Here is a 25292-nt window from a genome sequence, read left to right on the forward strand (position 1 = left end):
TGACAGAAAAAATGTTGTTTATGTTAATTATAAAAATGTTGTTTATGTTAATTATAATTTAATGGTAATAAACAAACTAATGTATAAATTATGCAGCTTAAAACTTGCATAAATTTTATTGCTTTGCAAAAAATTGCATTAAAAACAAAATATATATGAATGTTTGTTTTGATTCATTTTAAATAAAATTTGGAATAGATTAAATAATAATTAATATTACCTCTGGCATTTCTTGCTCTTCTAATTTTAACTGTTCGTACCATTTATCAAGTCTTGTTATGAAATGACGAAACTCATTAACCATTTCTTGGCGGCCTTCTATACGCCTTTCAGATATAAATGTTTAATATATAACTTTAATTTATAAAAATTTGATTCAATTTAACTTTAACAAAATCATTTTAAATTTATTAATTCTTTAATTACTAAATATTATTAACTTTTATACACACACATATCTTTTAATTTATACATTAAATTAATAGAACTTTTGACACAACAAACTTATGATTTCAATAAAAAACTTTTTCAAACTTTTCCTATCCCTCCAAGGTTCATATTTATGAAGGCTACTTATTTTTTATTTTCATTTTTTCATGATTTTTTAAAATACTTTTCCTTCATCTATATAACAACATAAATCTCAATAAACAACCATATAACAACATGAACCTCAACGAACAAGTCAACTATAAGGAAAAACAAGCTGATAGTAAAAATAATATAATACATTACAAGAAATTTCATTAACAAAAAAGATGATTTATTGTAGATCAACATCAACTTTATCCCTCTCATTTCACTGTAAAAATAATAGTAATATTAAACAAGAGATTAACTAAGTTGTTTTCTGTGCGAACTGACTAGTTCACTTAAATAGATTTGATGTTAAAAAGTAGCCGAAATCCCCTCCCCCCTCCCCAGAATTTTTTTTTTTTTTTAAATAAACTATCTTTAGTTTTTATCTTCCTCATTTTGCATATTTTTTTATTTATTTAATTAATAGGTATATAAAGAATACCAAACTCACTCTAAAAGTTCTATTGATGCTTGAAACAACTCAGTTGAATATGAACGACCATCTTTGACAATAGCACGACAAAAGTCATCGTCTTCCCCCAGTGACAGATAAATAGATAAAATATTGACTACTAATTTTCGAGGTTCAAAGTTGTACTTTTGAAAATCTGAAACCTATTTTAAAAACTAATAACAACTTTTTTAACATATAGATAAAATTATTAATCAATTTTAATCATATTATGATTAAAATTATCAATCAATTTTAACTATGTTATGATTAAAATTATATTTTTGAAAATAAAACTAAACATTCTCCTAATTGTATTTTAGGAATGAAATATAAAAACTTTTTTACACCCATCATGTTGATTTTATTTCACACCTTTAGCTCTCTTCTTTTAGGACCAACCAAATGTACAAGAAAATAATTAAGAAATGCTGCCATTCCATCTATCATACAAGGACTTGCAAAAGGTCTGTTAAATATAAGAAAAAACTTTTCAAAATTCTTTAATACTTTTTAATAATAAAAACCTGACTCATTTATTAAGCATATTAAAAGAAAATCTGTTTTAGTAAAGTACAAGTGAAATTAAATTAAGTATATTTACCTCGAAATATCTTTTGTTACATAACATAAAACATGCACTGTTTCATTTGCCATAATGTTGTAGTTTTTTGCAAAATAACCATATTGTTGCAAATTTTGTTCTTTCTGTAATAATTTAATTTTATAAACAAAATAATGAGGAAAAACAGCAATAACTATGATATAATAAAAATTGTTGCCAGACAACAGCATTTTTAGATAAATTAAACATAAAAACTCCAGGTTCAAATACCAAAGATTTCAGAACTCATAAAGCCCTTATTGTTTTATCCTCAGTTTAAAAATTCCTAAATATATTTAAAACTGCTATTTTATAAAATATATTTAAAACTTAGGAGTATAAAAAATATAATAAAGATTAGACTCTAATCTACAGTCTTTTCAAGACTTCTAAAGACTATTCTAAGATCAGAAAAATCTCTAGACCCTAGAATGCATAAAGTTAATATAAAGCAACTTTAACTTTTGGAAAGTTTTCCAGAAAATGTGATCTCTCTCTCTCTTTATATTTATATATATATATATATATATATTTAAATATATATATATATATTTATATATATACATATATATATATATATATATATATATATATATATATATATATATATATATAAATTATGTTAGTGCATTCTACAGAGTGCTCAATGTTCTAAAAGAACAGAGCAACAATAAATTAAGAGCAGAAATTTGGGAATTTGTAGGCTTATATATTTTAAATTCCCTAGCTAAAATAGTTCATTTTAATCAATTAGGCTTGTACTGCGATGATGGCTTAATAATAATGCAAAAAAAATCAGCGCCTCAACTTGACAAAGTCAGAAAAAATATTAAAGAAATTTTCAAAAACATTGGCTTTCAAATTGAGATACACATTAATTTAAAAATTGTGAATTTTCTTGATGTCACATTTAACCTCTCGGAAAATTCTTATAAGCCTTATAAAAAACCAAATGATGAATTATCGTATATTAATGAATTCGAATCATCCCTCTCAAATCTTAAACAAATTCCCATTTCAATTAACAATAGACTTAATCAAAACTCCTCTAATGAAAATATTTTTAACTCTTCCAAACGCGTGTATGAAGATGCTCTTAAAAAAAGCGGATTTAAAAATTTCAAGCTAAAATTTGAAACAAAAATTGCAAAAAAGCGAAATAGAAATATAATTTGGTTCAACCCTCTGTACAGCAAAAATGTTTTAACAAACATTAGAAAAGCGTTTTTAAAATTAGTTGACAAACATTTCCCTCCCTCTAAAAAATTGCACAAAATTTTTAACAGAAACACTGTTAAAGTAAGCTATAGCTGTACAAAAAATATTGAAAGAATTATAAAAGGCCATAATTTTGCATTGATTAATAAAAATGAATTTCTAAAAGAAAAAAACACTGAAAATTGTAACTGCAAGCAAAAACTTGACTGCCCTATGAATGGCAAATGCTTATCAAAAAATATTATTTACAAATAAATTGTTTCCTTGCAAAACAACCCTGATAAACATTATATTGGCTTAACCAAGGGCAAATGGAAAAAACGTTATGCCAATCACAAACAATCTTTTAAACATAAAAAATACTCAAAAGAGACTATGCTGTCTAAATATATATGGCAACTAAAAGAAAAAAATATTAATTTTAAATTATACTGGTCTATTCTAAAAACTGCATCTGCCTTTAATAACATTTCCAAAAAATGTATACTATGTTTACAAAGAAAATTTGAAATTATTACTCATTTAGATCAAGAAAATTTACTGAATAAAAAATCAGAATTAATAATAAGTTCCTTTTAAAAAATTATAAAAACAAACGACCAGTCCAAATTTATCCTAATTCTAAAGAATTCTTTTCATGATTTTTTAATTATCTAATGTAGTTGATGCAACTTCCTGGTTGCAAAATACTACAGTTATTACATAATTAATTATAACAATTCCCAACTTCCTGTGAAATAATTTTTCTACTACTAAAATAATTTGAAAACTTTTTTATGTTTAGACATTCTTCCTGATGAACCTAATGATGGTGAAACACAGTGTTGAAGTAATCAAAAATTAGATAAGTGTTTTTACTAATTTATATATATATATATATATATATATATATATATATATATATATATATATATATAAACATAAAATATTTTTGTGATATACTGTTCCAGAGCTACAACTTGTCCTGTAATTTGTCCATCGTATTTAATCATAGAAAAATGAGTACATTTTATCATTTCTTTGTGCATTTATGCACAATGAAAATTGAGACAACCATGTTCCATGTACCAGAGCTAATTTCTTGTAATGCTCTGTATCGTGATATTTTTGTGTTCATAGCTAAAAAACATTCTACGGCTGTTACCGTTATTTTTGTGGACTCCATGTTTTTAGTCTTTTGGTTAAGGAAATTTGAATGACATTTGACAACTTTTTCAGCGTAGCAGTGATATAACATATCACTATTGGGGTCGGTAGGCGTATACGTCAGAAGTGATTGTTCTTACGGATTCATTCAATGAGTTAATACTATGTGTACAAGAAGTAATTGTCAGTAGTTGATAAACCCATATTGGTTGTACTCTTGTGCAATCAAAAACATTGTTAATATATATATCTGTCATAACCGTTGGTAGGAGAAACATACTTAACATATTAATAGGAAACATTATCTTCCATAATTTGCTTACATTGGCAAATAGTGTTTGTAACAATCAATTCTTGGGTCATCTTTTATCTTTTTCTGGTTGAATTACTTACTCTTTCTATTAACGTAGCATAGTACTACTAGCGTAGCATTTGGCAGTACTATCAATGTAGGATCTCCGCTGTAAGAGAAAGTCAAATGTCAGAGATAATTTACGGCTTTGTTTTTCAATAAACCTTAATATTGGGCTTTTTACCATTAATTGTAGTAGTAAACTTATGAATTGTCTTTTTACTCATTGTGACGTTGAACTTATTGTTAAATTTAACCAAGTGTACCCACAATCAATTGCAACCTTAAATTGGTGCATAAAATTGTAACCCAGAATTAGGAGCTATGTTAAATTGTTATTAATCATAACTTGATGTTTGAAAGTATTGCTTCCTATGGTAATATTGCATGAAAATTGTCGAGTCCCATTAGTGGTTTTTAGTCTGCCATACTAAGGTAAAGGTTTGGCAACTTTATCCTTTATACTCTCATAAACAGACGTATCCATTACACTACATCTTACTTTTGTATCCATAAGAATAAAAATGGGTTTACCATAAATTTGCCCTCAGATTTTAGAGCACAAGTCTTCTTCATCTGGATAAAATTTTAGTGTGGTATCTTTGAGGAATTTGGTTATCTGGATGTGAACTTATTCTTGGTGTATTGTTTTGATATTGTCCTTTTGGAAAAGAAGTAATACTAAATGCAGTTGAGTTTTGGGTAATATGGTTCCAGCGGTTATGTTGCAGCGATTTAGGTTGATAATTGGTTTTTCTTGGTAATAGGAAAACTTGTCCGGAGCACGATCTTTGGACGTGCCTTACTTTTAAGCATCGATTGCATATTACTTGTTTGTCGCTTGTACGCAGGTTTTGACTAGTCGGATGAAATCTTTCTTGCTGAGTATGATGGTTATTATTCCCTTTTAACAAGTCTATTTTTGTTTGCAATTCAACCATACGCTGATTTAAGTTAGTGTGCTTGCGGTAAGTGGAAGCTATAACTGGTTGTTTAGGGAAACTTAGGAGTACATCTAGATTAGCTTCCAATGGAGAGATGGCTGTATCTGATGGAATTGAGTCTTGTAGCTTAGCAAACACTAATGCGACTTGATAACCAGAAGGTTATTTTAATTAAGGGAATCCTGTAAGTGGGGCTTTAATTCTTCGATGAATAAACTCAACTTGGTCTCATTATTGATACCAAACTGCTGAGTCAGTTTATTGAGGGTGTTAATATATGAATTAAGATCTGCATCCTGTGACAATCCAAACAATTTCATTTTCTTGTTCCATGCTATGTTAAAATTGTCATAGTGGCAACGGAATTGTTCTTGGAGTTGGTTAAAATTATTTTTAGTAGATGCGATTTTTAGTGTTTCATAACACACCAGGGCACAACCTTCCAGTATAGTGGAAATGCTAATAATTTTCTTGCTTCCAATCATTGGGTATGAAGAGCAATATGGCAAAGGCTAGCTAACCATTTGCTGACATCTTCGATTTCAGTAACTTTGAACACTTTTAGTTGCATCTCCTGAATTGATTTCATTGCTAAACACTCAAGAATTTAGGGACATATTGTTTTTCCTGTTCTTGTTTGTTGAATCGTGGCTGTTTTCCCGCTTTAATGGATTAGTGTCAGATAGTTCTAATAGGTAGAATCCAAGGCAGAGTTATTGAGAGAGGTCTGAGAATTATTGGCTGTATTACCACAATGAGTTGATTTAGTAAATGGGAAAATTTTACCAGAGCGTCAACGGCTCATAAGTAAACAACAAAGTTAATATAGCGACGGTATTGTTTGAGAAAACTGGCATAAGTAAACTAACGAAATAAACAAAAGTTAATCTTTTCTTATGCAGGTGAATTGATCAGCCCAAGCAGAGATAAAATCTACTTGCGATCCAGGCTGTGACTCCAAAATGCTACACGCTCAATTACTGTTTCTTTAAATGTATCCTAACATTTTGTTAGGTTAGCAACAGGTAATAATATATCCAACAACTATTAGGTAATAACAATTTCTATTACTATTATATATAACTTTATCATTTCTTATTTCTCTACAATTCTTTAACTTAATATGTAATACATCTCTCTCTCTCTCTCTCTCTCTCTCTCTCTCTCTCTATATATATATATATATATATATATATATATATATATATATATATATATATATATATATATATATATATAAATATATTTATAAAAGATTATTAGATGCGTCTAATTGCTTCTCTGTTTAGACATGTCACGCTTCACCTAATCCAACACTTCATTTAATTAAAAATTGTTTGAATCGTTTCTATCATTTATCATTTTATGCTTGACTGGTTGCAGTTGTTACCTTTTTCACACACTATATATATACATTATATATTTTTATATATATATAATATATATACACTCTATAGTGTGTGTGTCTATATATATATATATATATATATATATATATATATATATATATATATATATATATACATATATATATATATATATATATACATACACTCTTCCTGATGATCCAGCAATGGTGAAACTTAAAGTTGAAGAAAAAAGTTAGATAAGTGTTTTTACTAATTTATATATATATATATACACATAAATATATAAATATATATGTATATATATATATATGTGTGTGTGTGTATAAACACACACACACACTATAGAGTATATATTTACACTATAGAGTATATATTTACACTATAGAGTATATATTTACACTATAGAGTATATATATATATACACTATAGAGTAATATATACATTGTTGAGTGTATATATATATATATATATACATATACATATATATACCATGTAGTGCTGCTACATCAAATGTGGGTTTGGCATGCTTCATTTAATTAAAAATTATTTGAACCGTTTCTATCGTTTATCATTTTATGCTTGACTGGTTGCAGTTGTTACCTTCGTAACACACTATATATATACTTTATATATGTTTATATATAAAGTATATATATATACACTATAGATTGTGTGTGTGTGTGTGTGTGTGTTTATACACACACCCACACACACACAAACACACTATAGAGTATATATATACACTATAGAGTAACATATACATTGTAGAGTATAGTGCTGCTACATCAACTGTGAGTTTGGCATGGGCAGCAATCTTCATTATTTTTCATTTTTTTCTTCTTTTTCTGAAAATACCGTGTGCTATAAAGGTAGGAAAAACAAGTAACAATTTATTATCTAAATACTCTATAGAAAAATGCTGTCTCAGCCTAAACTCTTAGTGGTGTTAGTGGCACTCATTTGTGGCAGCAGGCTGTAAGTTAGCCAATTTATGTACTGAAGCCCCTGGCAGCAGGTCATTTCAGTATGATGTCACACTGCTTATCTAAACAGGCATTTATAGTTATATATACACACACATATAATGGTGTCATAACATGTTAATATATAAAGAACACAAATAAATGTTTACCACTCTTCTTTCTTCTGTTGGTAGAGATTCCCATTCCTTACTAGCCTTTTCATTTTCTAATGTTTTGATTAAAACCAAATTCTAAAAGAAATACTTGCTTTTTTATGCATATGCGTTTATATATATATATATATATATATATATATATATATATATATATATATATATATATATATATATATATATATATATATATATATATATATATATATATATATCAAAAACTTAATCAACTATAAGGTTATATTTATATATATTTTCATATAAATACATACTATACGTATACATAATTGAGGTAACATACACACAAGCACACACACACTATGTTCAAAAAATCACTAAATTAGTTTTTTCAAAAAACTTTCTCAAAATACTAAATATAAACAACATAAGCTACTGAAAAATTTGAAAAACATTGATTATTTGTCAACTTTAGCAGAGATTATTAAGAAAAATGATTTAAGCAATATGTTCAAAAAGACACTAAATTAGCGTCTTCAGAATACTTTCTCAAAATACTAAATATAAACAACATATGCTACTGAAAAATTAAAAAAAAATTTATTATTTGTCAATTTTAGCAGGGTTTTTTTTTAATAAAAATAATTTAGGCAATATTAGCTCTATCATAATTTTGGCCTCCACCCAAAAAAAATGTTGAGGAATCGGGGAGGATGACGGGGTGTGATTTTCTTAATATTGTGTAAAAAAATCAAGTTTATTTTTAAATTTCACATTATTGAAGAAAATAACATTGCAATATTATCGACACAGTTGGATAAGGTGCGGAGCTTTAACCAATATAATTAATTATAAAGGAGAGGTTCATTGGAAAAGTGTAGTAAAAAAACCTTTAATGGAGAATCCATTTTTGACATTTTTTATTATGTATTTTTACAATAACATTGGTTAGTTTCCAATAATATACATCCAACTTGTGTAAATATATAATAACCTTGCAATATTTGCATTAATATACCAAAACCTTGCACAATTTGTTATTTATATATATAAAAACCTAGGAAGTTTTTATATATATAAATAACAAATTGTTACTATATTTATGTCAATATATGACAACCTTGTAATATTTGTGAGATAGAGGCCAGATTAAGGCCTATTTGGCCTTAGGTCGTACATGTTAGTTTTATATTATATACATATTATGTATATAACATAAAACTAATACATTAGCAACTCTTACAAAAAAAAAAAAAGATAATTTACTTGCAAGGCTTCATCAAGGAGATAAGTGCTGTCATTTATTAGAAGATTAATAAAACGAGGAAAAGAGGAGAACACCATGTCACGTTTGTATTGAATTTTACCCTAAATAAAAAATAATATCTCTAAAAATACTAAATTTAAAATATTAATTTAAAAAGCTTAACCAAAACAAAATCTTTTTATGAAATATTTAATCATTTCTTCATACTACATTTTTGTTCAATAAAACACTATATTAGCATATCTTTTTTTTATATTTTTAATATTTTTAAATTCTTTTATATTTTTAAATTCTTTTTACTTTGTTTAAGCTGTTCAAGTACATTTTAAATCTAACTATCTACCTTATATCAGCAAGAAGTTCTAAAATATAACTTTTAAACTTATTAAAATGATGTATATGTTTTATAATTAGGTTTTAATGTGTTCCATAAGCTTAAATACGTAAAATTTAAACTTTTAGTGTAAGTTTTATGTTATGTCTTTTTTTTTTAAACATCTTCGCTTCCAACAAGGCTACAGGCAGCCACTAATTAAAGTTGGAAGTTACTGAAAGAAAAAAGATGAAGATTGTAGAGCAAGATAACGATTGACAGACGACTTAAAGGATTGAAAATTATATGAATCAGGAAAGCAAGATGAAGGAAGCAAATTTCAAAGAGCTGATGTTCGAGGGAAAAAACTAGACGAATAAGCGTTTTTGGAGTACTTAGGAACAGTCCACAGAAAAAGGATGACACTTAATTGAATGACGAGTAACATGATAATGAATTTTAGTAGATGGCACAAGAGACTTTAGCTCTTTAGAGCAGTGCCCATTATAGTATTTGCGGAAAAGAGAAAGAGAAGCAACATTACGACGATGTGATAATGGTTGGAGGTTGGCCGCAAGAGCAGGTCCAACTATGTTTACAATGCGTTTTTGCACCTTGTCTAAAAGAGAAAGGGCATCATTAGAAGAACCGCCCCAGATATGGCAACAGTATTCCATACAAGGCCGGATTTGAGATTTATAGATAGAGAATAGAATCCGAAGTAAGACAGTGATGAACTCGATAAAGAGATGCAGCCTTAGCAGATGCTAATTTTGCAACTGATTTGATATATGGTTTCCAAGAAAGATTGGAAGTAAGAGTTAATCCTAGAAGATGAAGAGTAGGTGACTCATCGAGTACATCACCGTTCATAAATATAGGAAGATCTAAATTATTGCGATAACGATTGGCTGAAAAAAATTGAGTTTTATCTGAATTAAAGTTCACCAGCCACTGTGAGCCCCATGCTGTAGCAGAAGTGAGATCCTTTTCAAGCCCAAATGCCCCCTCCAAGCAATCAGAGGGTGTTGGTTTCTTACCATGACAAGAATAAATGGTAGTATCATCAGCAAACAATGCCACCTTAGATGTCAGAATATCTGGAAGATCATTAATATAAATTAAAAAGAGTATATGGCCAAGGATAGAACCTCGAGGAACCCCTGAAGTTACAGAAGAAGAAGAGTGCTGTCCATCAAGGACAACTTTTATACTACGATTGGAAAGGAAGGATTCAATAATCTTAAAGATGTTGCCGGATACACCATAAGAAGAAAGCTTATGGAGAAGACCAGCATGCCAAACTTTATCAAAAGCTTTTGAAATGTCAAGAGCAATGGCCTTAACCTCTCCACCTTTATCTAATGCACGATAAAACCTATCAGTTATTACTGTTAGCAAATCAGCTGTAGAACGAGAAGATCGAAATCCATATTGATGGTCAGAAAGTAAGTTATTAGATTCAAGATGAGAAATTAAGTATTTGTTAATTAAAGATTCAAAAACCTTGCTTATGATAGGAAGAAGACTAATGGGACGGTAGTTAGATGAATCAGATCGCTCTCCAGAATTTTTGAAGATAGGGATAACAGATGCGGCTTTCCAGCAGGCTGGAAAACAAGACTCTGATAAGCACTTGTTGAATAGTTTTGAGAGTATAGACGACAGCTTCGAAGAACACTTCTGCAAGACAATAACAGGTATGTTGTTCGGGCCACAAGCTGTAGAAGAGCCTAGGCACGAAATCACTTTAGATACAGAAGCTGGAGTGATATGAATGTCAAGCAATGGACCAACCTGTTTGTTGGCAATATCAGGTAGAACGCAACTTGTGAAATCAAGAGATGATATTAATGAAAAGTTTTTAGCAAACAATTCAGCTTTGTCTTTAGGTGAGGTGACAAAGTCTGAACCATACAAGAGAGGTGGAATTAAAGATTTACCCGTATTATTGATACTATTAAAGATTCTCCAGAAGTCACAAGAGCCTTTTGAGATGAGATACGAGATTTCATGACCTGAGAATAGCGGGTTTTGGCGTTAGACAGAACCTTTTTACAATGGTTTCTAGCAGTAATAAACAGACGTCTGTTTTCAGGAGAATTGTTTTGCTGATAAATATGGAAGTAACTGTTTTGATTGGCAATCGCAGCAGCACAGTGTGAGGAAAACCATGGAGAGCGAGGCTTGACCTGGAATCGTTGAGAGGGAACAAAAGATTCAATGCCAGCCTGAATCCACGAAGTTATGTAAGAAGCACATTTGTCGACAGGAAGACAAAATATTTCTACCCAAGGGCCATCATGAAGAAAACCATGGAAAGAATCCCAGTCAGCTTTACTGTAGTTGTAAGAGGTACGATAATAGGGGGATGAAAAAGAATGAGATATTAGTTTTAAAGAGATCAAACTGTGATCAGAAGCACCTAAAGGTGAATGTGGAGAAACTGAGCACTGACTAGGATCAGGCGGAGGATGTAAGAAAATTCTTGCATCCTTTGATCATTATTCAATCTCTAATTTTGCCATTATTAATTTTCAATCTAAAACATTTAAAATGTTGTTTTAGTTTACCTTTTTTTATGCTGGGTGTTAATATTAGCAACATACACATAACTAATAAATTCTTTCCATGATTAGCCAACATTCATGTTAGCTTTTATGTTAAAAGGTAGAAAAAATGCTTATAAGTCATAACACGAGTTATAACATAAAGAATAAGCAGTAATAATGAAATAATCTAACACAGTGCGAGCTGTAACGTAAAGTTTTAACGTGGTTTAGGTTGTAATAGAAAATTCAAAAATTTTATGTTTTGTAAATTATCAAAGATAGTTTGCAAAAATTACAAAATTTTATGAAACTTATTACTAGTAGTAAAAAAAGTAGTAAACATAAATTATTATTAATAATAAAATTAAATATAAAATCTACCTCTTCATCAAGCTTTTTAAACTCAGTATGGTAAGAAGGTATATTCCATATATACTCAAGAATTCCATACATATAATGTCTATAGTCTACAAACAACAACAACAACAACAAACAAATTAATTTTCAAAAGAGAACAAAAATAAAACTTGAAGAATGTTTTATTTGAATAAACTCACTGAATTTCTGGTAAAATTCCATTGTGTGACCAGTAAACTCAATATCCACAAAGAGTTGTAAAAGAGATTTAGGAAGAATTTTTGGTACAACAGAACTTTCCAAAAAAGCTTTTTTACGAAAACTCTAAATACAAATGTAAATTTTAAAAATTTGTAATGACGATGATAACAGTAATACCAGGCTATAAAAGCCTAAATAATGGTCAGGTAATGGTCAAGTTGTAATGTAGTCATTGGTCAAGTTGTCATGTAGTCAATTTTTCTTGGGAATATTTTCTGAACTTAAGCAATAACAATCCAAACAAAAAGAAAAAAAACAACAACAGGTAAGAATAATTAATAACAACACAAATTATGTTGATAATAAAAACTTTAAAAAAATATATACTAAAAACTTACATAAGAGAATAAACTATTATGTTGCTCTGTTTCTTTTGGTAGGAATACTGCCAAACTTTCAGCAAGCTTTGCACGTAAATGCGGATTTTTTATACGAGCAGAAGATCTATTAATAAATTTAAACAATGAATAGTATTGAAAAAAAAATAAACAAATCAATTTAAATTAAAGTTGTTAGTGTAGGAGTAAGTTGAGCAGTTTTGAAAAAAAAATATTTTTTCGAAATTATTAACTTTAAATTAGGCTTCAAAGTTCAAGGTAATTTTATAAAACAATATTTCTATATTTTATGACACTTTCTTACTATTTAATTTTTTCTCTTCTTTTACATCATTAAAGTGTACAAAATAAAAAGTTTATAAATTATAGACATGCTTAATGTTAAAGATAGTTTTATTGACGATTTATCCAAGTTGCATATCATGCATATTCACATATTTGTTGGTTGCTTAACAGTTAGGGCAAGTTAAGCAGCTTCGTAAACTTTATACAATATCTTCAAACAAATTAAAAAAATATACTCTTTTCTTAACCAACTTTTAAGCAGGTTAAGATTAATTAATAATTGGAAGATAAAAAAGTAAAAATTAATAAACTCATATATAAGTATTGAATGTAAAAAGCCAAAAAAAAAATTAAAAAGAAATTAAAAAAAAAAAAGAAGCACAAAAGAGAAAGAAAAAACAAGTTCTCAAACAATACAGAAGTACAAGTGAAAAAAAAAAAATTATTGCTTTTGATTTTGTTGTTTTTGCATTGCTTGTTACTTTGTTTATTTGTATTTGTTGTGGATTGTACATTGCTTGTTACTTTGTTTATTTGTATTTGTTGTGTGATTGTACATTGCTTGTTACTTTGTTTATTTGTATTTGTTGTGTGATTGTACATTGCTTGTTACTTTGTTTATTTGTATTTGTTGTGTGATTGTACATTGCTTGTTACTTTGTTTATTTGTATTTGTTGTGTGATTGTACATTGCTTGTTACTTTGTTTATTTGTATTTGTTGTGTGATTGTACATTGCTTGTTACTTTGTTTATTTGTATTTGTTGTGTGATTGTACATTGCTTGTTACTTTGTTTATTTGTATTTGTTGTGGATTGTACATTGCTTGTTACTTTGTTTATTTGTATTTGTTGTGTGATTGTACATTGCTTGTTACTTTGTTTATTTGTATTTGTTGTGTGATTGTACATTGCTTGTTACTTTGTTTATTTGTATTTGTTGTGTGATTGTACATTGCTTGTTACTTTGTTTATTTGTATTTGTTGTGTGATTGTACATTGCTTGTTACTTTGTTTATTTGTATTTGTTGTGTGATTGTACATTGCTTGTTACTTTGTTTATTTGTATTTGTTGTGTGATTGTACATTGCTTGTTACTTTGTTTATTTGTATTTGTTGTGTGATTGTACATTGCTTGTTACTTTGTTTATTTGTATTTGTTGTGTGATTGTACATTGCTTGTTACTTTGTTTATTTGTATTTGTTGTGTGATTGTACATTGCTTGTTACTTTGTTTATTTGTATTTGTTGTGTGATTGTACATTGCTTGTTACTTTGTTTATTTGTATTTGTTGTGGATTGTACATTGCTTGTTACTTTGTTTATTTGTATTTGTTGTGTGATTGTACATTGCTTGTTACTTTGTTTATTTGTATTTGTTGTGGATTGTACATTGCTTGTTACTTTGTTTATTTGTATTTGTTGTGTGATTGTACATTGCTTGTTACTTTGTTTATTTGTATTTGTTGTGTGATTGTACATTGCTTGTTACTTTGTTTATTTGTATTTGTTGTGTGATTGTACATTGCTTGTTACTTTGTTTATTTGTATTTGTTGTGTGATTGTACATTGCTTGTTACTTTGTTTATTTGTATTTGTTGTGTGATTGTACATTGCTTGTTACTTTGTTTATTTGTATTTGTTGTGTGATTGTACATTGCTTGTTACTTTGTTTATTTGTATTTGTTGTGTGATTGTACATTGCTTGTTACTTTGTTTATTTGTATTTGTTGTGGATTGTACATTGCTTGTTACTTTGTTTATTTGTATTTGTTGTGTGATTGTACATTGCTTGTTACTTTGTTTATTTGTATTTGTTGTGTGATTGTACATTGCTTGTTACTTTGTTTATTTGTATTTGTTGTGTGATTGTACATTGCTTGTTACTTTGTTTATTTGTATTTGTTGTGTGATTGTACATTGCTTGTTACTTTGTTTATTTGTATTTGTTGTGTGATTGTACATTGCTTGTTACTTTGTTTATTTGTATTTGTTGTGTGATTGTACATTGCTTGTTACTTTGTTTATTTGTATTTGTTGTATGATTGTCTAGTTGAATTAATGATTTCTACTGATTTTGTTTTTGTATTTATGTTTTGTCATTTATGATTGTCATTTTGAGGTTATATGTTTTGTTGTTTTGATTCATCTTTAAAAGATTCCCTACGCCTTCACTTTCATTTTACATGTGCTAAGTGTAATTTTAAGTCTAAATATTAAAAAAAAATTTTATTATAAATATTAAATTTTGTCTATCACTCTGTAATGTTTTCTTTTTTTCTAAAACAATTGAACTGATTGACCCTAAAAAAAACATCTAAAAGATGTCTTATATACGATCAAAAATTGAATGTCTTTTATCAGATATCTGTTAGATACAGATGAGTCGTCTGATTCATATGCAAATTCTTGATACATCTGTTGAAAGAATATCTCCATTACATTTTATAACTTGATTTAAAAATCATTGCGACTTTCTTTTAGTCATTTAGTTCAACATTGCACCGTGTAAAATATGCATGTTAGATGAGAAACATAAGTGAACAAATATTTATTCTTCCGTATTCAAAATCCTTCAACTTTTTTTTTCAAGTTTTTATAGTACTAAAACACTGTTTTTTTGCAAAAAAAAACGCAAAATACATATATATATAAAAAATACACAAAAAAAATATCAAAAACAATCAAAATGATATTAAAGTACACTTCTACTATAGTTATAATTAAGAACAAGTTATTTCAATATAGACATTAAAATACTACTTATTTCAATAGAGTAATACAATAAAATATTTATTGAATACCCTAAAAAAACTGCAAAAAACTCCATAATATAACGTAAGTTTGCACTCCTTTCAAGAGTTTCTTCATTGAAATACCTAAAAAAAGAATAAAAAATTGATTTCAAAAGTTAAACAATTATAAAAAGAAAATTATATGACATTATTATTATATATACGTTTTTATACTACACGTTATTGTTAAAATCATAAAATCATAATACATACAGATAAAATCCCTTTAAAAACAGAAAATCTTTCGACAACAGTAAAAATCACTATGACCACACTAAAAATCATTGTGACAATAGAAAACCATATTCGTTCTCAAAGCCTAAGGGACCATTGAGGAGTTTTAAATTTTAACTGTTGTTACAGCTATTGCTCATAACATGAACTTTGGCAAACAAGACTGCTGTGTAAAGAGACAATATCAATTCAATACATCTGTAGACATAATTAGATTTGAACTTAGTACCTTTTACAGGTACTGAGTTCAAATCTACACACTACCACTACAGTGATGAACCCATAGTTTTTTTAGGGATAACCTTTCTGTTCGGCAATGGGAAGGGGGTATGTTTTGTGGTAACCCCTTCCTTCCCAGTTAAAACTGGTGCCACGACTATAATTTTTAAATATCTCTTTGTTCATTTCCACTTTCTTAATTTTTTTGTTATCTGAATATAACTACTTGATTTAAAATACCATCTCGTTATAAAAGGCATTTATTTGAATACATTATTTAGCAGTGAACTTTGGTTACGCTTAAAAAACTATTTCATTTAATATTTTAATAAACTTCTAAGTTGCCAATACTAGAAAACTGTTAAAACTATTATTAAAAACATTAGGTTAGTTTATTATAATAATTTTAATTTTAGTAGTAGTTAAATGTTCAAAACACTTTAAACAATTTTTAATCTATAATTACAAATACCATAGTACTTTCAAAATTAAAATAACAGTACGCTTAATAAATGCTTATGTCTTGCTTGTCTATTATTTGTTTTGTAGTCAAATGTTGTCTATAGATGACTTTCAGTGCAACATCACATCTTTTTGCAAACAACATGCACGCGCATACTTGAAGGCAGAAAACATTAAAACTTTACAAGTATATTCATAAGTTCATAATATAAATACACTTTATAAGTGTCTTTTGCATTTCTTTTATATCCTTAAATAAAATTTTTTCTTTTTGAAAAATGATTGAAATAAATAGTTACATAAAAAATGTAACGAATTACATAAATAATTATTTACATTTTTTTAATATTGTAAAAATAAGTTTTTATTGTTTTTGTAAACTTTGAATGCTATTGAAAACATTTATGTATATATTTTATGTTCTTCTGCAAATTTTATATTTAGATTGATCTCGTAAAATAACAATAATAAAAATTTTTATCATCTGAGTAATTTAGCATCTGAGGTGCAGTGGTTAGAGACACCTAATATTGCCAATATTAGGTGTCTGTAACAAGAAGTAGTAACAAATCAACAGAAATCAGTAGGAAAGTTAACAGCAAATGATAAAGCCTAGTTTTGGAAAAATGATAGCATTGTAAAAAAATTAGGTAATTTAAGAAATTTACACTTGTGTTATAATAAAGTAATAAATGAGGAATAAAATAAGTTTATTACAAAAAGTACTAAATGATTATGAAAAGATTTTTAAACCAGACAATAGACAAATTAAAACTAATACCCACATTTAAAATGTACTTAGATTTTTAATCTGCAAATAATAATATAATGCTTCTCTATAAATTTTTTTTTATTATTTATTAATAATCAGGGTGGCCAGTAGTGATCGACCGAAACAGAAAAAAAACGGAAATCAAAATAAACCAAAATTTCAGGTAGTCTAGTTCGGTGCCGAAACTGACTAAAAATCATTGTGACAATAGAAAATTATCTATTATTAAGAACAAGATTTTTAAGTTTTGACTTTAAAGAAAATATATTGTCAGGAAGTGTAATTAAGGTCTATTTCGGAATTTTCAGCAAATATTTTATAGAAACTGATAATTTCATTAGAAAAATTTACTTAAAAATGCAATTTCACATTTTTTTTTTTTTTTAAAAACTTATATTATGTTAGAAATGATTACATAGAGATTTAATACATAAGTTGGCAATATAAGTTAATAGCGAAAGTTAACTGGCAGATTTTCTCTGCAAAACAAGATTTTTTTGAGGTATTGTGTGAAAATTCTCAAAAATAACTATTTTTCTAAATTAGATAAAAACTTAAAGTCTTACAAATTTTTCGGTTTTCTCTATGTTTTTCAACCAAAATTTTGCTTTTTACCGAATTTATAAAAAGTACTGAAACCGAAATTTCGGTATCAGTTCAAATTGAAAATTTGGCTGAAACCAATACCAAAACAGAATTTCAGTGGAACTTGGAAATTCTTCTTAAGTCAAGTAATTAAATAAATTATGCAAAACCCAGGGGATTTTGATTGATTTAGTTGCAAACTATAAGTTATTATTTGAATTGACAATCATAATAAGATTGCAAAAAATGTATTTTTGCAATCTTTTTTTGATAAAAAATAAAATCTATATAAAAATAAATGTATGTAAGTCTCATAATAACATCATTATTTAAAAGTCAATGAGAGCACTTTTGAAGCAAGTTTATGATTTTGGGTAAAAGTAAAGGGCTAAGTGAGATTTTTTGTTATTTTGTATGATAAAGTTCTGATAAATTTTTCTTAGGAAAGCAACCCTCGAAATTAGGAAAATTGAGGTCAGCAATAATTTGCCGACCTCAATCTTTTAGAGGTCAACATCAGGTTGTCAAAAAAAAAATTGATACAAAGGTCTTACCATAAAACATAGAAATTAGATCAGTTATTTTTTGCTGACCACAAACGCTTTAGGTTGACAATTTTTATAAGAGTCAGGAAAAAGTCATAGAAAATGAACATGAAAATTTGCTGGCCACCCTGATTTTACATTAATCAACTACACTCATATTTAAAAATGAGCAAAAACATTCATATTTAGCATGGTAATATCTAATAAATTGAGTGATCCTTCCAGTTATATAACGGGAAACATTTTATACATCAAATTCCTCTATTCATAAACATTATGTATAGGAACATTAGAAAGCTGTCTAGATTTTGCATCCAAATAATTGCAGTCTTTTGTAAAAGCTATAATTTTTTATGTTACCCCAATAGCACTTTTAATTCACTAAACTGAGCCCTCGGTGTAGTGAATTAATAGTAGTAAATCAAAACTCAAGATGGTATAGAAGACTTAATTCAGCAAATAATATATATGGTGACCTAAAGATACAGTAAAATTATTTTACATAAAAGAAACACAATAGTTATGGAATAACAGTAGTAAGCAATAGAAATCAGCATCAAGTATACTGCACTAGATTTAAGCTTCTGATAAAAGTACATTTTGATAGTAATTGTCTGATACACAACCACTCCAGCCAGCAGATAATAAATTAATTGCCTCAGCAAACTAGTTACTGTTTTTTATTATATACCAGTTACAAATTTAATGGTACCAATATGTTTATAACTGAACCAATGGTACCAATATGTTTATTACTGAACCAATGGTATCAATATGTTTATAACTGAACCAAATTTGCTATCAAAGTTAAAATTACTTTTTTGCGATAAAAACTTCAGTACAATCAATAATATAAAGTCTTGAATTTTTTTTTCAAAAACAACTCTTTTTCTATTGCTCCACAATTTGGTCGAAATTCAGATTGGCAACCCTACCAGAAAATTGTTTTTTTTTAAAGATATTTTTAAGATATTACAATATTGCAGGGCTACTGCACAAAAGCAGTATCTTTATTTGATAGACTTCATTTTAGCTTTATAACATAGATCATCCAGACCATAATTTAAAAAACCAGAAAATTGTTTGGGTAAAATATCTGTAATATATTTTCCTTATAATTTTGTTTTGAGCTGAGCTGTTTCCATTTTTTTATTTTCAAAAATTTCTTAGTTTTGTATGAGTGATAAGTGAAAAAGCTTAAAAAACAAATATATTACAAAAATATAAACCTATGAAAATGTATATATGGAAAACAATTCGGATATCCTGAAAAATTTTTGTCATTTTTAACATAAAGCTTCATAGGATACTTTTCTCTTTTTTAGATCAAACTAGAAATTGGAGTTATGAAATCAGATGGATTAGGCTAATCAATTAGCTTTAACCTATGTCTTCTACTTTTAAAAATTGATTTTCCAAAAGAAACTCTGTAAACTTTAAATCCATATTAGCTTTCAAATCTTTTTGGGAAACAACTTGTTAAAATATTTTAATAATAACGGGTGATGCGGAAGTTATCGGACAAATCCTAATTTCATTATTTGAGCATAATAATTAGTTTTTGTGGTTTTATGCGTAGGCATAAACGTTCTATAAAATATAAACTTTACTATTTGAAACACAATTATTTAGAATGAGGTTAAATGCAGCTGAACGAGAATCTTTTCGAAAGCGACTAAAAATGTTTTTTGTAAATAAACATAATATATAAAAAAAAAAAAATCGTAAATCATTTTGAAAAGGAAGGATTTGCTCAAAGTACAATATATGATAACCTAAAAAGACTTGAAACTGTTCAATCGTTTTCTGATAGAAAGCACCCTGGTCGTCGGACATCCTGGGCTAGAGAAAAGAAAGCCGAATTAACGAGACTTGTCAACAATCGAAAAGGGGTCAGTCAGAGAAAAATAGGTATTAAATTCGGTGTAAATCAATCGACAATTGGTTGTCAGTTAAAAAAAATGAATATTAAATATAGAAAACGTGAAAAGACTCCAAAATACACTATAGAACAACAAATAAAGGCAAAGAAAAGAAGCAGGAAACTAGTTAAACAACTCTATAACACAAAATCGCTTCTAGTCATTGATGACGAAAAATACTTTTGTTTTGCTGGGGACAACATGCCTGGAAATTCTGGATATTACACAAACAACAAAAAGACATGCCCAGAAAGTGTTTGTTTTATAGGAAAAGAGAAATTTCCAAAAAAATTAATAATGTGGATAGCCATATCTGACCGTGGTATGTCCGAGCCATTGTTTCGCACTTCCAAGGCTGTAGCAATCGATTCATCAATCTATATTAATGAATGTTTAGAAAAACGACTTCTTCCATTTATTCACAAGTATCATGGAGACTTTAACTATTTATTTTGGCCAGATTTAGCAAGTTCTCATTATTCTAAAGATTCTCTAAATTGGATGGACCAATATGTCTATTACATTGATAAAGAATCTAATCCCCCAAATGTGCCTCAAGCACGACCAATTGAAAATTTTTAGGGACATTTGGCACAGAAGGTTTACGAGGGAGATTAGCAAGCTTCAACAGAGCAAGTTTTGATTGATCGCATTAAATTAAAACTACAAGAAATTGATTCAAACTTTTTACAGTCGCATATGAAAGGCGTCAGAGCAAAATTGAGATCAATTGCAGATGGTGGTGTTTTTTCATTAAAAAAATGATATCTTTTTATTAAAGGATAAATGCTTTATTTAAAAAATATAATAGTAGTTTTTTTTTATTTATATATAAGTTATTGACGTTTTTATTTAGTCCAATAACTTCTGCATCACCCGTTAATAAATAACTATAATAAACCTAATGATTAAAAAAATATATAATTAAAATATTTGCGTACTTCAAATAAATTACATTTACTAAGGATTTTTTTTTAATTAAAGATATTGAAGTTTAAAAATAACTAAAACTTAATAAAATTAAAAGTTATTGTAAATTTTTTTTTTTAAATCTAACCACTAGTAATTAATTAAACAACAGTTTTAAACACTAAATGAATTAAACACAACTATTTTTTAATTTATTTTATTATCCTGAAGAAAAACTCGGTAAAATAAACAGAAATGAACTCAGTAAAAAAAATAAAAAATTAGTTATTTGCTGCATTTGAAACCAAAACTTTATTTTCCTATTTTTATTAAAAAAGCAAAAGAAAAATAACAAATATTAACAAATATTATTCTTTGGGCTCTTTTTTTGGGTGCCCATAAAGCACCAGCCAAAATAGGTCAGGGTTGGTACATACACTAATACAACAACACTAATACAACAATACAAAGTTTAAGTTAAGGTACATACCCCATCATTCTCATTGTGTCTCCAATATTTTCTGCTAAGAATTCAGGAATTATTGTTAATAAAGGTGGTACCTAAATAATAAATATTTAATATTTGAAACATAAATACAGCCATTAATTATTTAATAACTGAAACATAAACAGCCATTAAAGATTATTCATTTTTGGGCAAATGAATAATCTTTAATGGGAAAACTACAGAGACTGGATGTTCATCCAATGATTTACAGTTTACAATAATTAGTATTTTGGCAAATTAAGTTGGAATAGTATTAATCCTTTGTTAAATTTCTACCCGGTTATGTTCTTAATTTTTCATCATCGAAAAAAAAGTGCGTCGCTTTACAGGTAAGCAATATTTACCTTTTCGAAATTTTAGCGTGGCAAATAATAAATCTTGTGGAACAATTTCATAACATTTCATCTAATAATTAATTTCCTTTGTAAAAATAAACAAGATCACTAAAAATAAAATTTCTCATTATGCAGTCTTGGTCAGGAGTAAATTTACTTGTGTGCAATCGCCGCACACAGGTGAATTTGCACCTGAATGTAACATAAATTCACACAATGCTGTGCTTTTTTTATATCTTTATATTATATATACGTGTTTTCTTCATATATTATAGAGTTGATTGAAAGATTCTTCTTTTTAAAACATAATTTAAAAGTGCAAGAGATTTATTCCAGATTTTTATGCTGATTATTTCTTAAAAAATTTCGTTAAGCATAAAGAAATGAATAAAATGAATAAAAAAAAATGAATAAAATAAAATTTTTATAATTTATAAATAGAAGATGACAGTACAATAATTTCAATATACCAAGTTATTAAAAAAAAGTAATTAAGTAACTAAGTAACTGGAATTTAAATAATTAGAACTTTTTATTCATCTTATAAAGCTTAGTTGTATTTTTTATAAAATGTCAACCAATTCAATTCAATTCAATTGACAGGAGTTCTTTAGGAAAAACTAAGTTTGCTTAAAGAAAAAAGATTTTGTTTGTTTGTTGTTGTAACAAATAATCTTTTTGCACTAAGATAATTTAAAAATATGTTTCTAAGTGATATTTGTTAAGAGACTCCTTTTCATTTTTCTGTTAAGTATATGTAGTATTTAACACCATTTTATCAGTATTGATTACATCTATTTGTATTTAAATTTGTATTTGGAAATCTAAAACTATATATTTAAGAACTATTAAAATTGTAAGAAAAATTTATTCTTTAAATATTTTATTTTTGACTGTTACAAAATGAAACAAGCACAAGACAAAATTGGAAAAGAGTTTAAAAAAGATACTCTATAATAGATGATACACATACTATTTATACCATCTTTTACAATTCAAAAGACCTGCTTATCTAAACTTATAGATTGAAGTGATGTTACAGTATTAAACATGTCATTTATTAACTGATGCAGTTTATCAACACTACAATGATTTTAATAATTTTAAAATAATTTTAATGACACAATAAACTTCTCAAAAATGAAACAGCTATAAACAAGTATTAGTTTATTAACATTTAGTAAAACATGATTATTATACAAGTGTTTGAAAATTATATTTATATATATATATATATATATATATATATATATATATATATATATATATATATATATACATATACATATACATATACATATACATATACAAAATACATACATACATACACACACACATACATACATACATACATACATACATACATACATACATACATACATACATACATACATACATACATACATACATACATACATACATACATACATACATACATACATACATACATACATACATACATATATACATGTGTGTATATAGTTTTTGGCAAAAAATGGAAAATTTGCCTTCTCACAACACACTAAATTATCAAGCATTGTATGGTCAATTTTCTAGGTATCAACAAATAGAAAAACACCTTTTATGCTTTATATACATTGAAACTATGTGTAACTCAATCATTATTATCTTAGGGTAAGACTACAAACTCAATTGTTATACATGCACAAATACAACTTTTAATGGAAGACGACAAATTTGCTGCTTATTTGAACTAGATAACTATTCAAAACATCATTCAGTGCATCAAATCAACAGAACACATTAACTCAAGAAAACTCTTGTGGAAGGCCAAGAATTGTCACTCCAAAAACCAACATGATACACTTTGTTTGTAAAGAACATACAGGCTTCAAGTTTATGGATTTTTACTCAACTATAGCTCCTAATGTGAATGTTAGTGCCTGCACAGAATTAAAATGTTGTCTAATTATAAATGTGTACACTATACATACAAAATCTGATTTTTCCTATAAATATGGTCTTTTTAAACAAATGATGTTTCTTTTCTCTGCAAAAAAGTTCTTCAAAATGATTTACTAACTTTTATTTTTTATTACTTTATTTTTGGAAACTTGTACTAAGTCTTTTACTCTAAAATTTTTGGAAACTTGTTCTAAATCTTTTACTCTAAAATTTTATACTTGATATTGAAAATAACAAATATTATACTAAATTATCTGAAACTTATATTTTATTATAAAACTTATATCACTTATAATATTATGTTTATATAACATACTATAATAAACTAAACAACCTGAAAAAAATTATTGTCTTGGTTCAGTAGCATGGTTACCTGAATTGTTTCTAATTTTCTAAAGGCAATAATGCATTGCCTGAGACAAAATGCAATTGAAAGATTTAACTTTTACTGTTGTTGTTGTTTTTGTTGTTGTTATTGTCGTTGCTTATATTAATACAAATAATTAAAACTTCATTTTCATTTTGTAAATAAAGAAATGCAAGAAATTATTTTTAAGAAAAGATTAGCTATGTTATTATTATTATTTTTTAATTTTAATTCACCTCCCCAAAGCCATAAAGGCCACTACAGTCAAGGAGGCTTCTTTAGTTGTTGAGAGGCACCTAACATAAGGTTATGCCAATTTATATTAGTATTAATTTTATATTTATGGTTAAATAAACAGAGCATATGATTTAAATTAACCAGTCACACAACTTAAAATGCAACTAACGTAAACTACATTTTTTTTATTTGTTTGTTAATTCACCTCCCCAATGCCAAGAAGGCCACTACAGATGAGGAGGCTACTTAATTGTGGTTATAATCTTCTTTCAACTCTATAATTCCAAAACACGAACCTTGACAAACAAGGATGCTGTGCGGAGAAACAAGTTGAGTGCAGTACTACCA

General features: G+C 27.3%; 1 protein-coding gene across 2 annotated transcripts in view; it reads right to left on the reverse strand.

Moving 5' to 3' along the window:
* The window catches only part of LOC101239969 (ubiquitin conjugation factor E4 A), a 40653-nt gene that overhangs the window by 5644 nt on the left and 9717 nt on the right, over window positions 1-25292 (reverse strand). For both annotated transcript variants that reach the window (XR_010639063.1, XM_065799621.1), the window contains exons 15-25: window positions 22062-22132; window positions 15933-16007; window positions 12846-12951; window positions 12447-12570; window positions 12271-12356; window positions 9024-9125; window positions 7797-7877; window positions 1635-1738; window positions 1406-1499; window positions 1031-1194; window positions 221-326 (exon numbers count right to left, since the gene is read on the reverse strand). Coding sequence is in view for 1 of the 2 variants with exons in the window: in XM_065799621.1 (XP_065655693.1) it covers window positions 221-326; window positions 1031-1194; window positions 1406-1499; window positions 1635-1738; window positions 7797-7877; window positions 9024-9125; window positions 12271-12356; window positions 12447-12570; window positions 12846-12951; window positions 15933-16007; window positions 22062-22132 (1113 nt within the window). In the remaining variant the exon portion in view is untranslated. The remainder of the gene's footprint in view (window positions 1-220; window positions 327-1030; window positions 1195-1405; window positions 1500-1634; window positions 1739-7796; window positions 7878-9023; window positions 9126-12270; window positions 12357-12446; window positions 12571-12845; window positions 12952-15932; window positions 16008-22061; window positions 22133-25292) is intronic.

Source organism: Hydra vulgaris, chromosome 06 (assembly GCF_038396675.1).
Source record: "Hydra vulgaris chromosome 06, alternate assembly HydraT2T_AEP".
NCBI lineage: Eukaryota > Metazoa > Cnidaria > Hydrozoa > Anthoathecata > Hydridae > Hydra > Hydra vulgaris.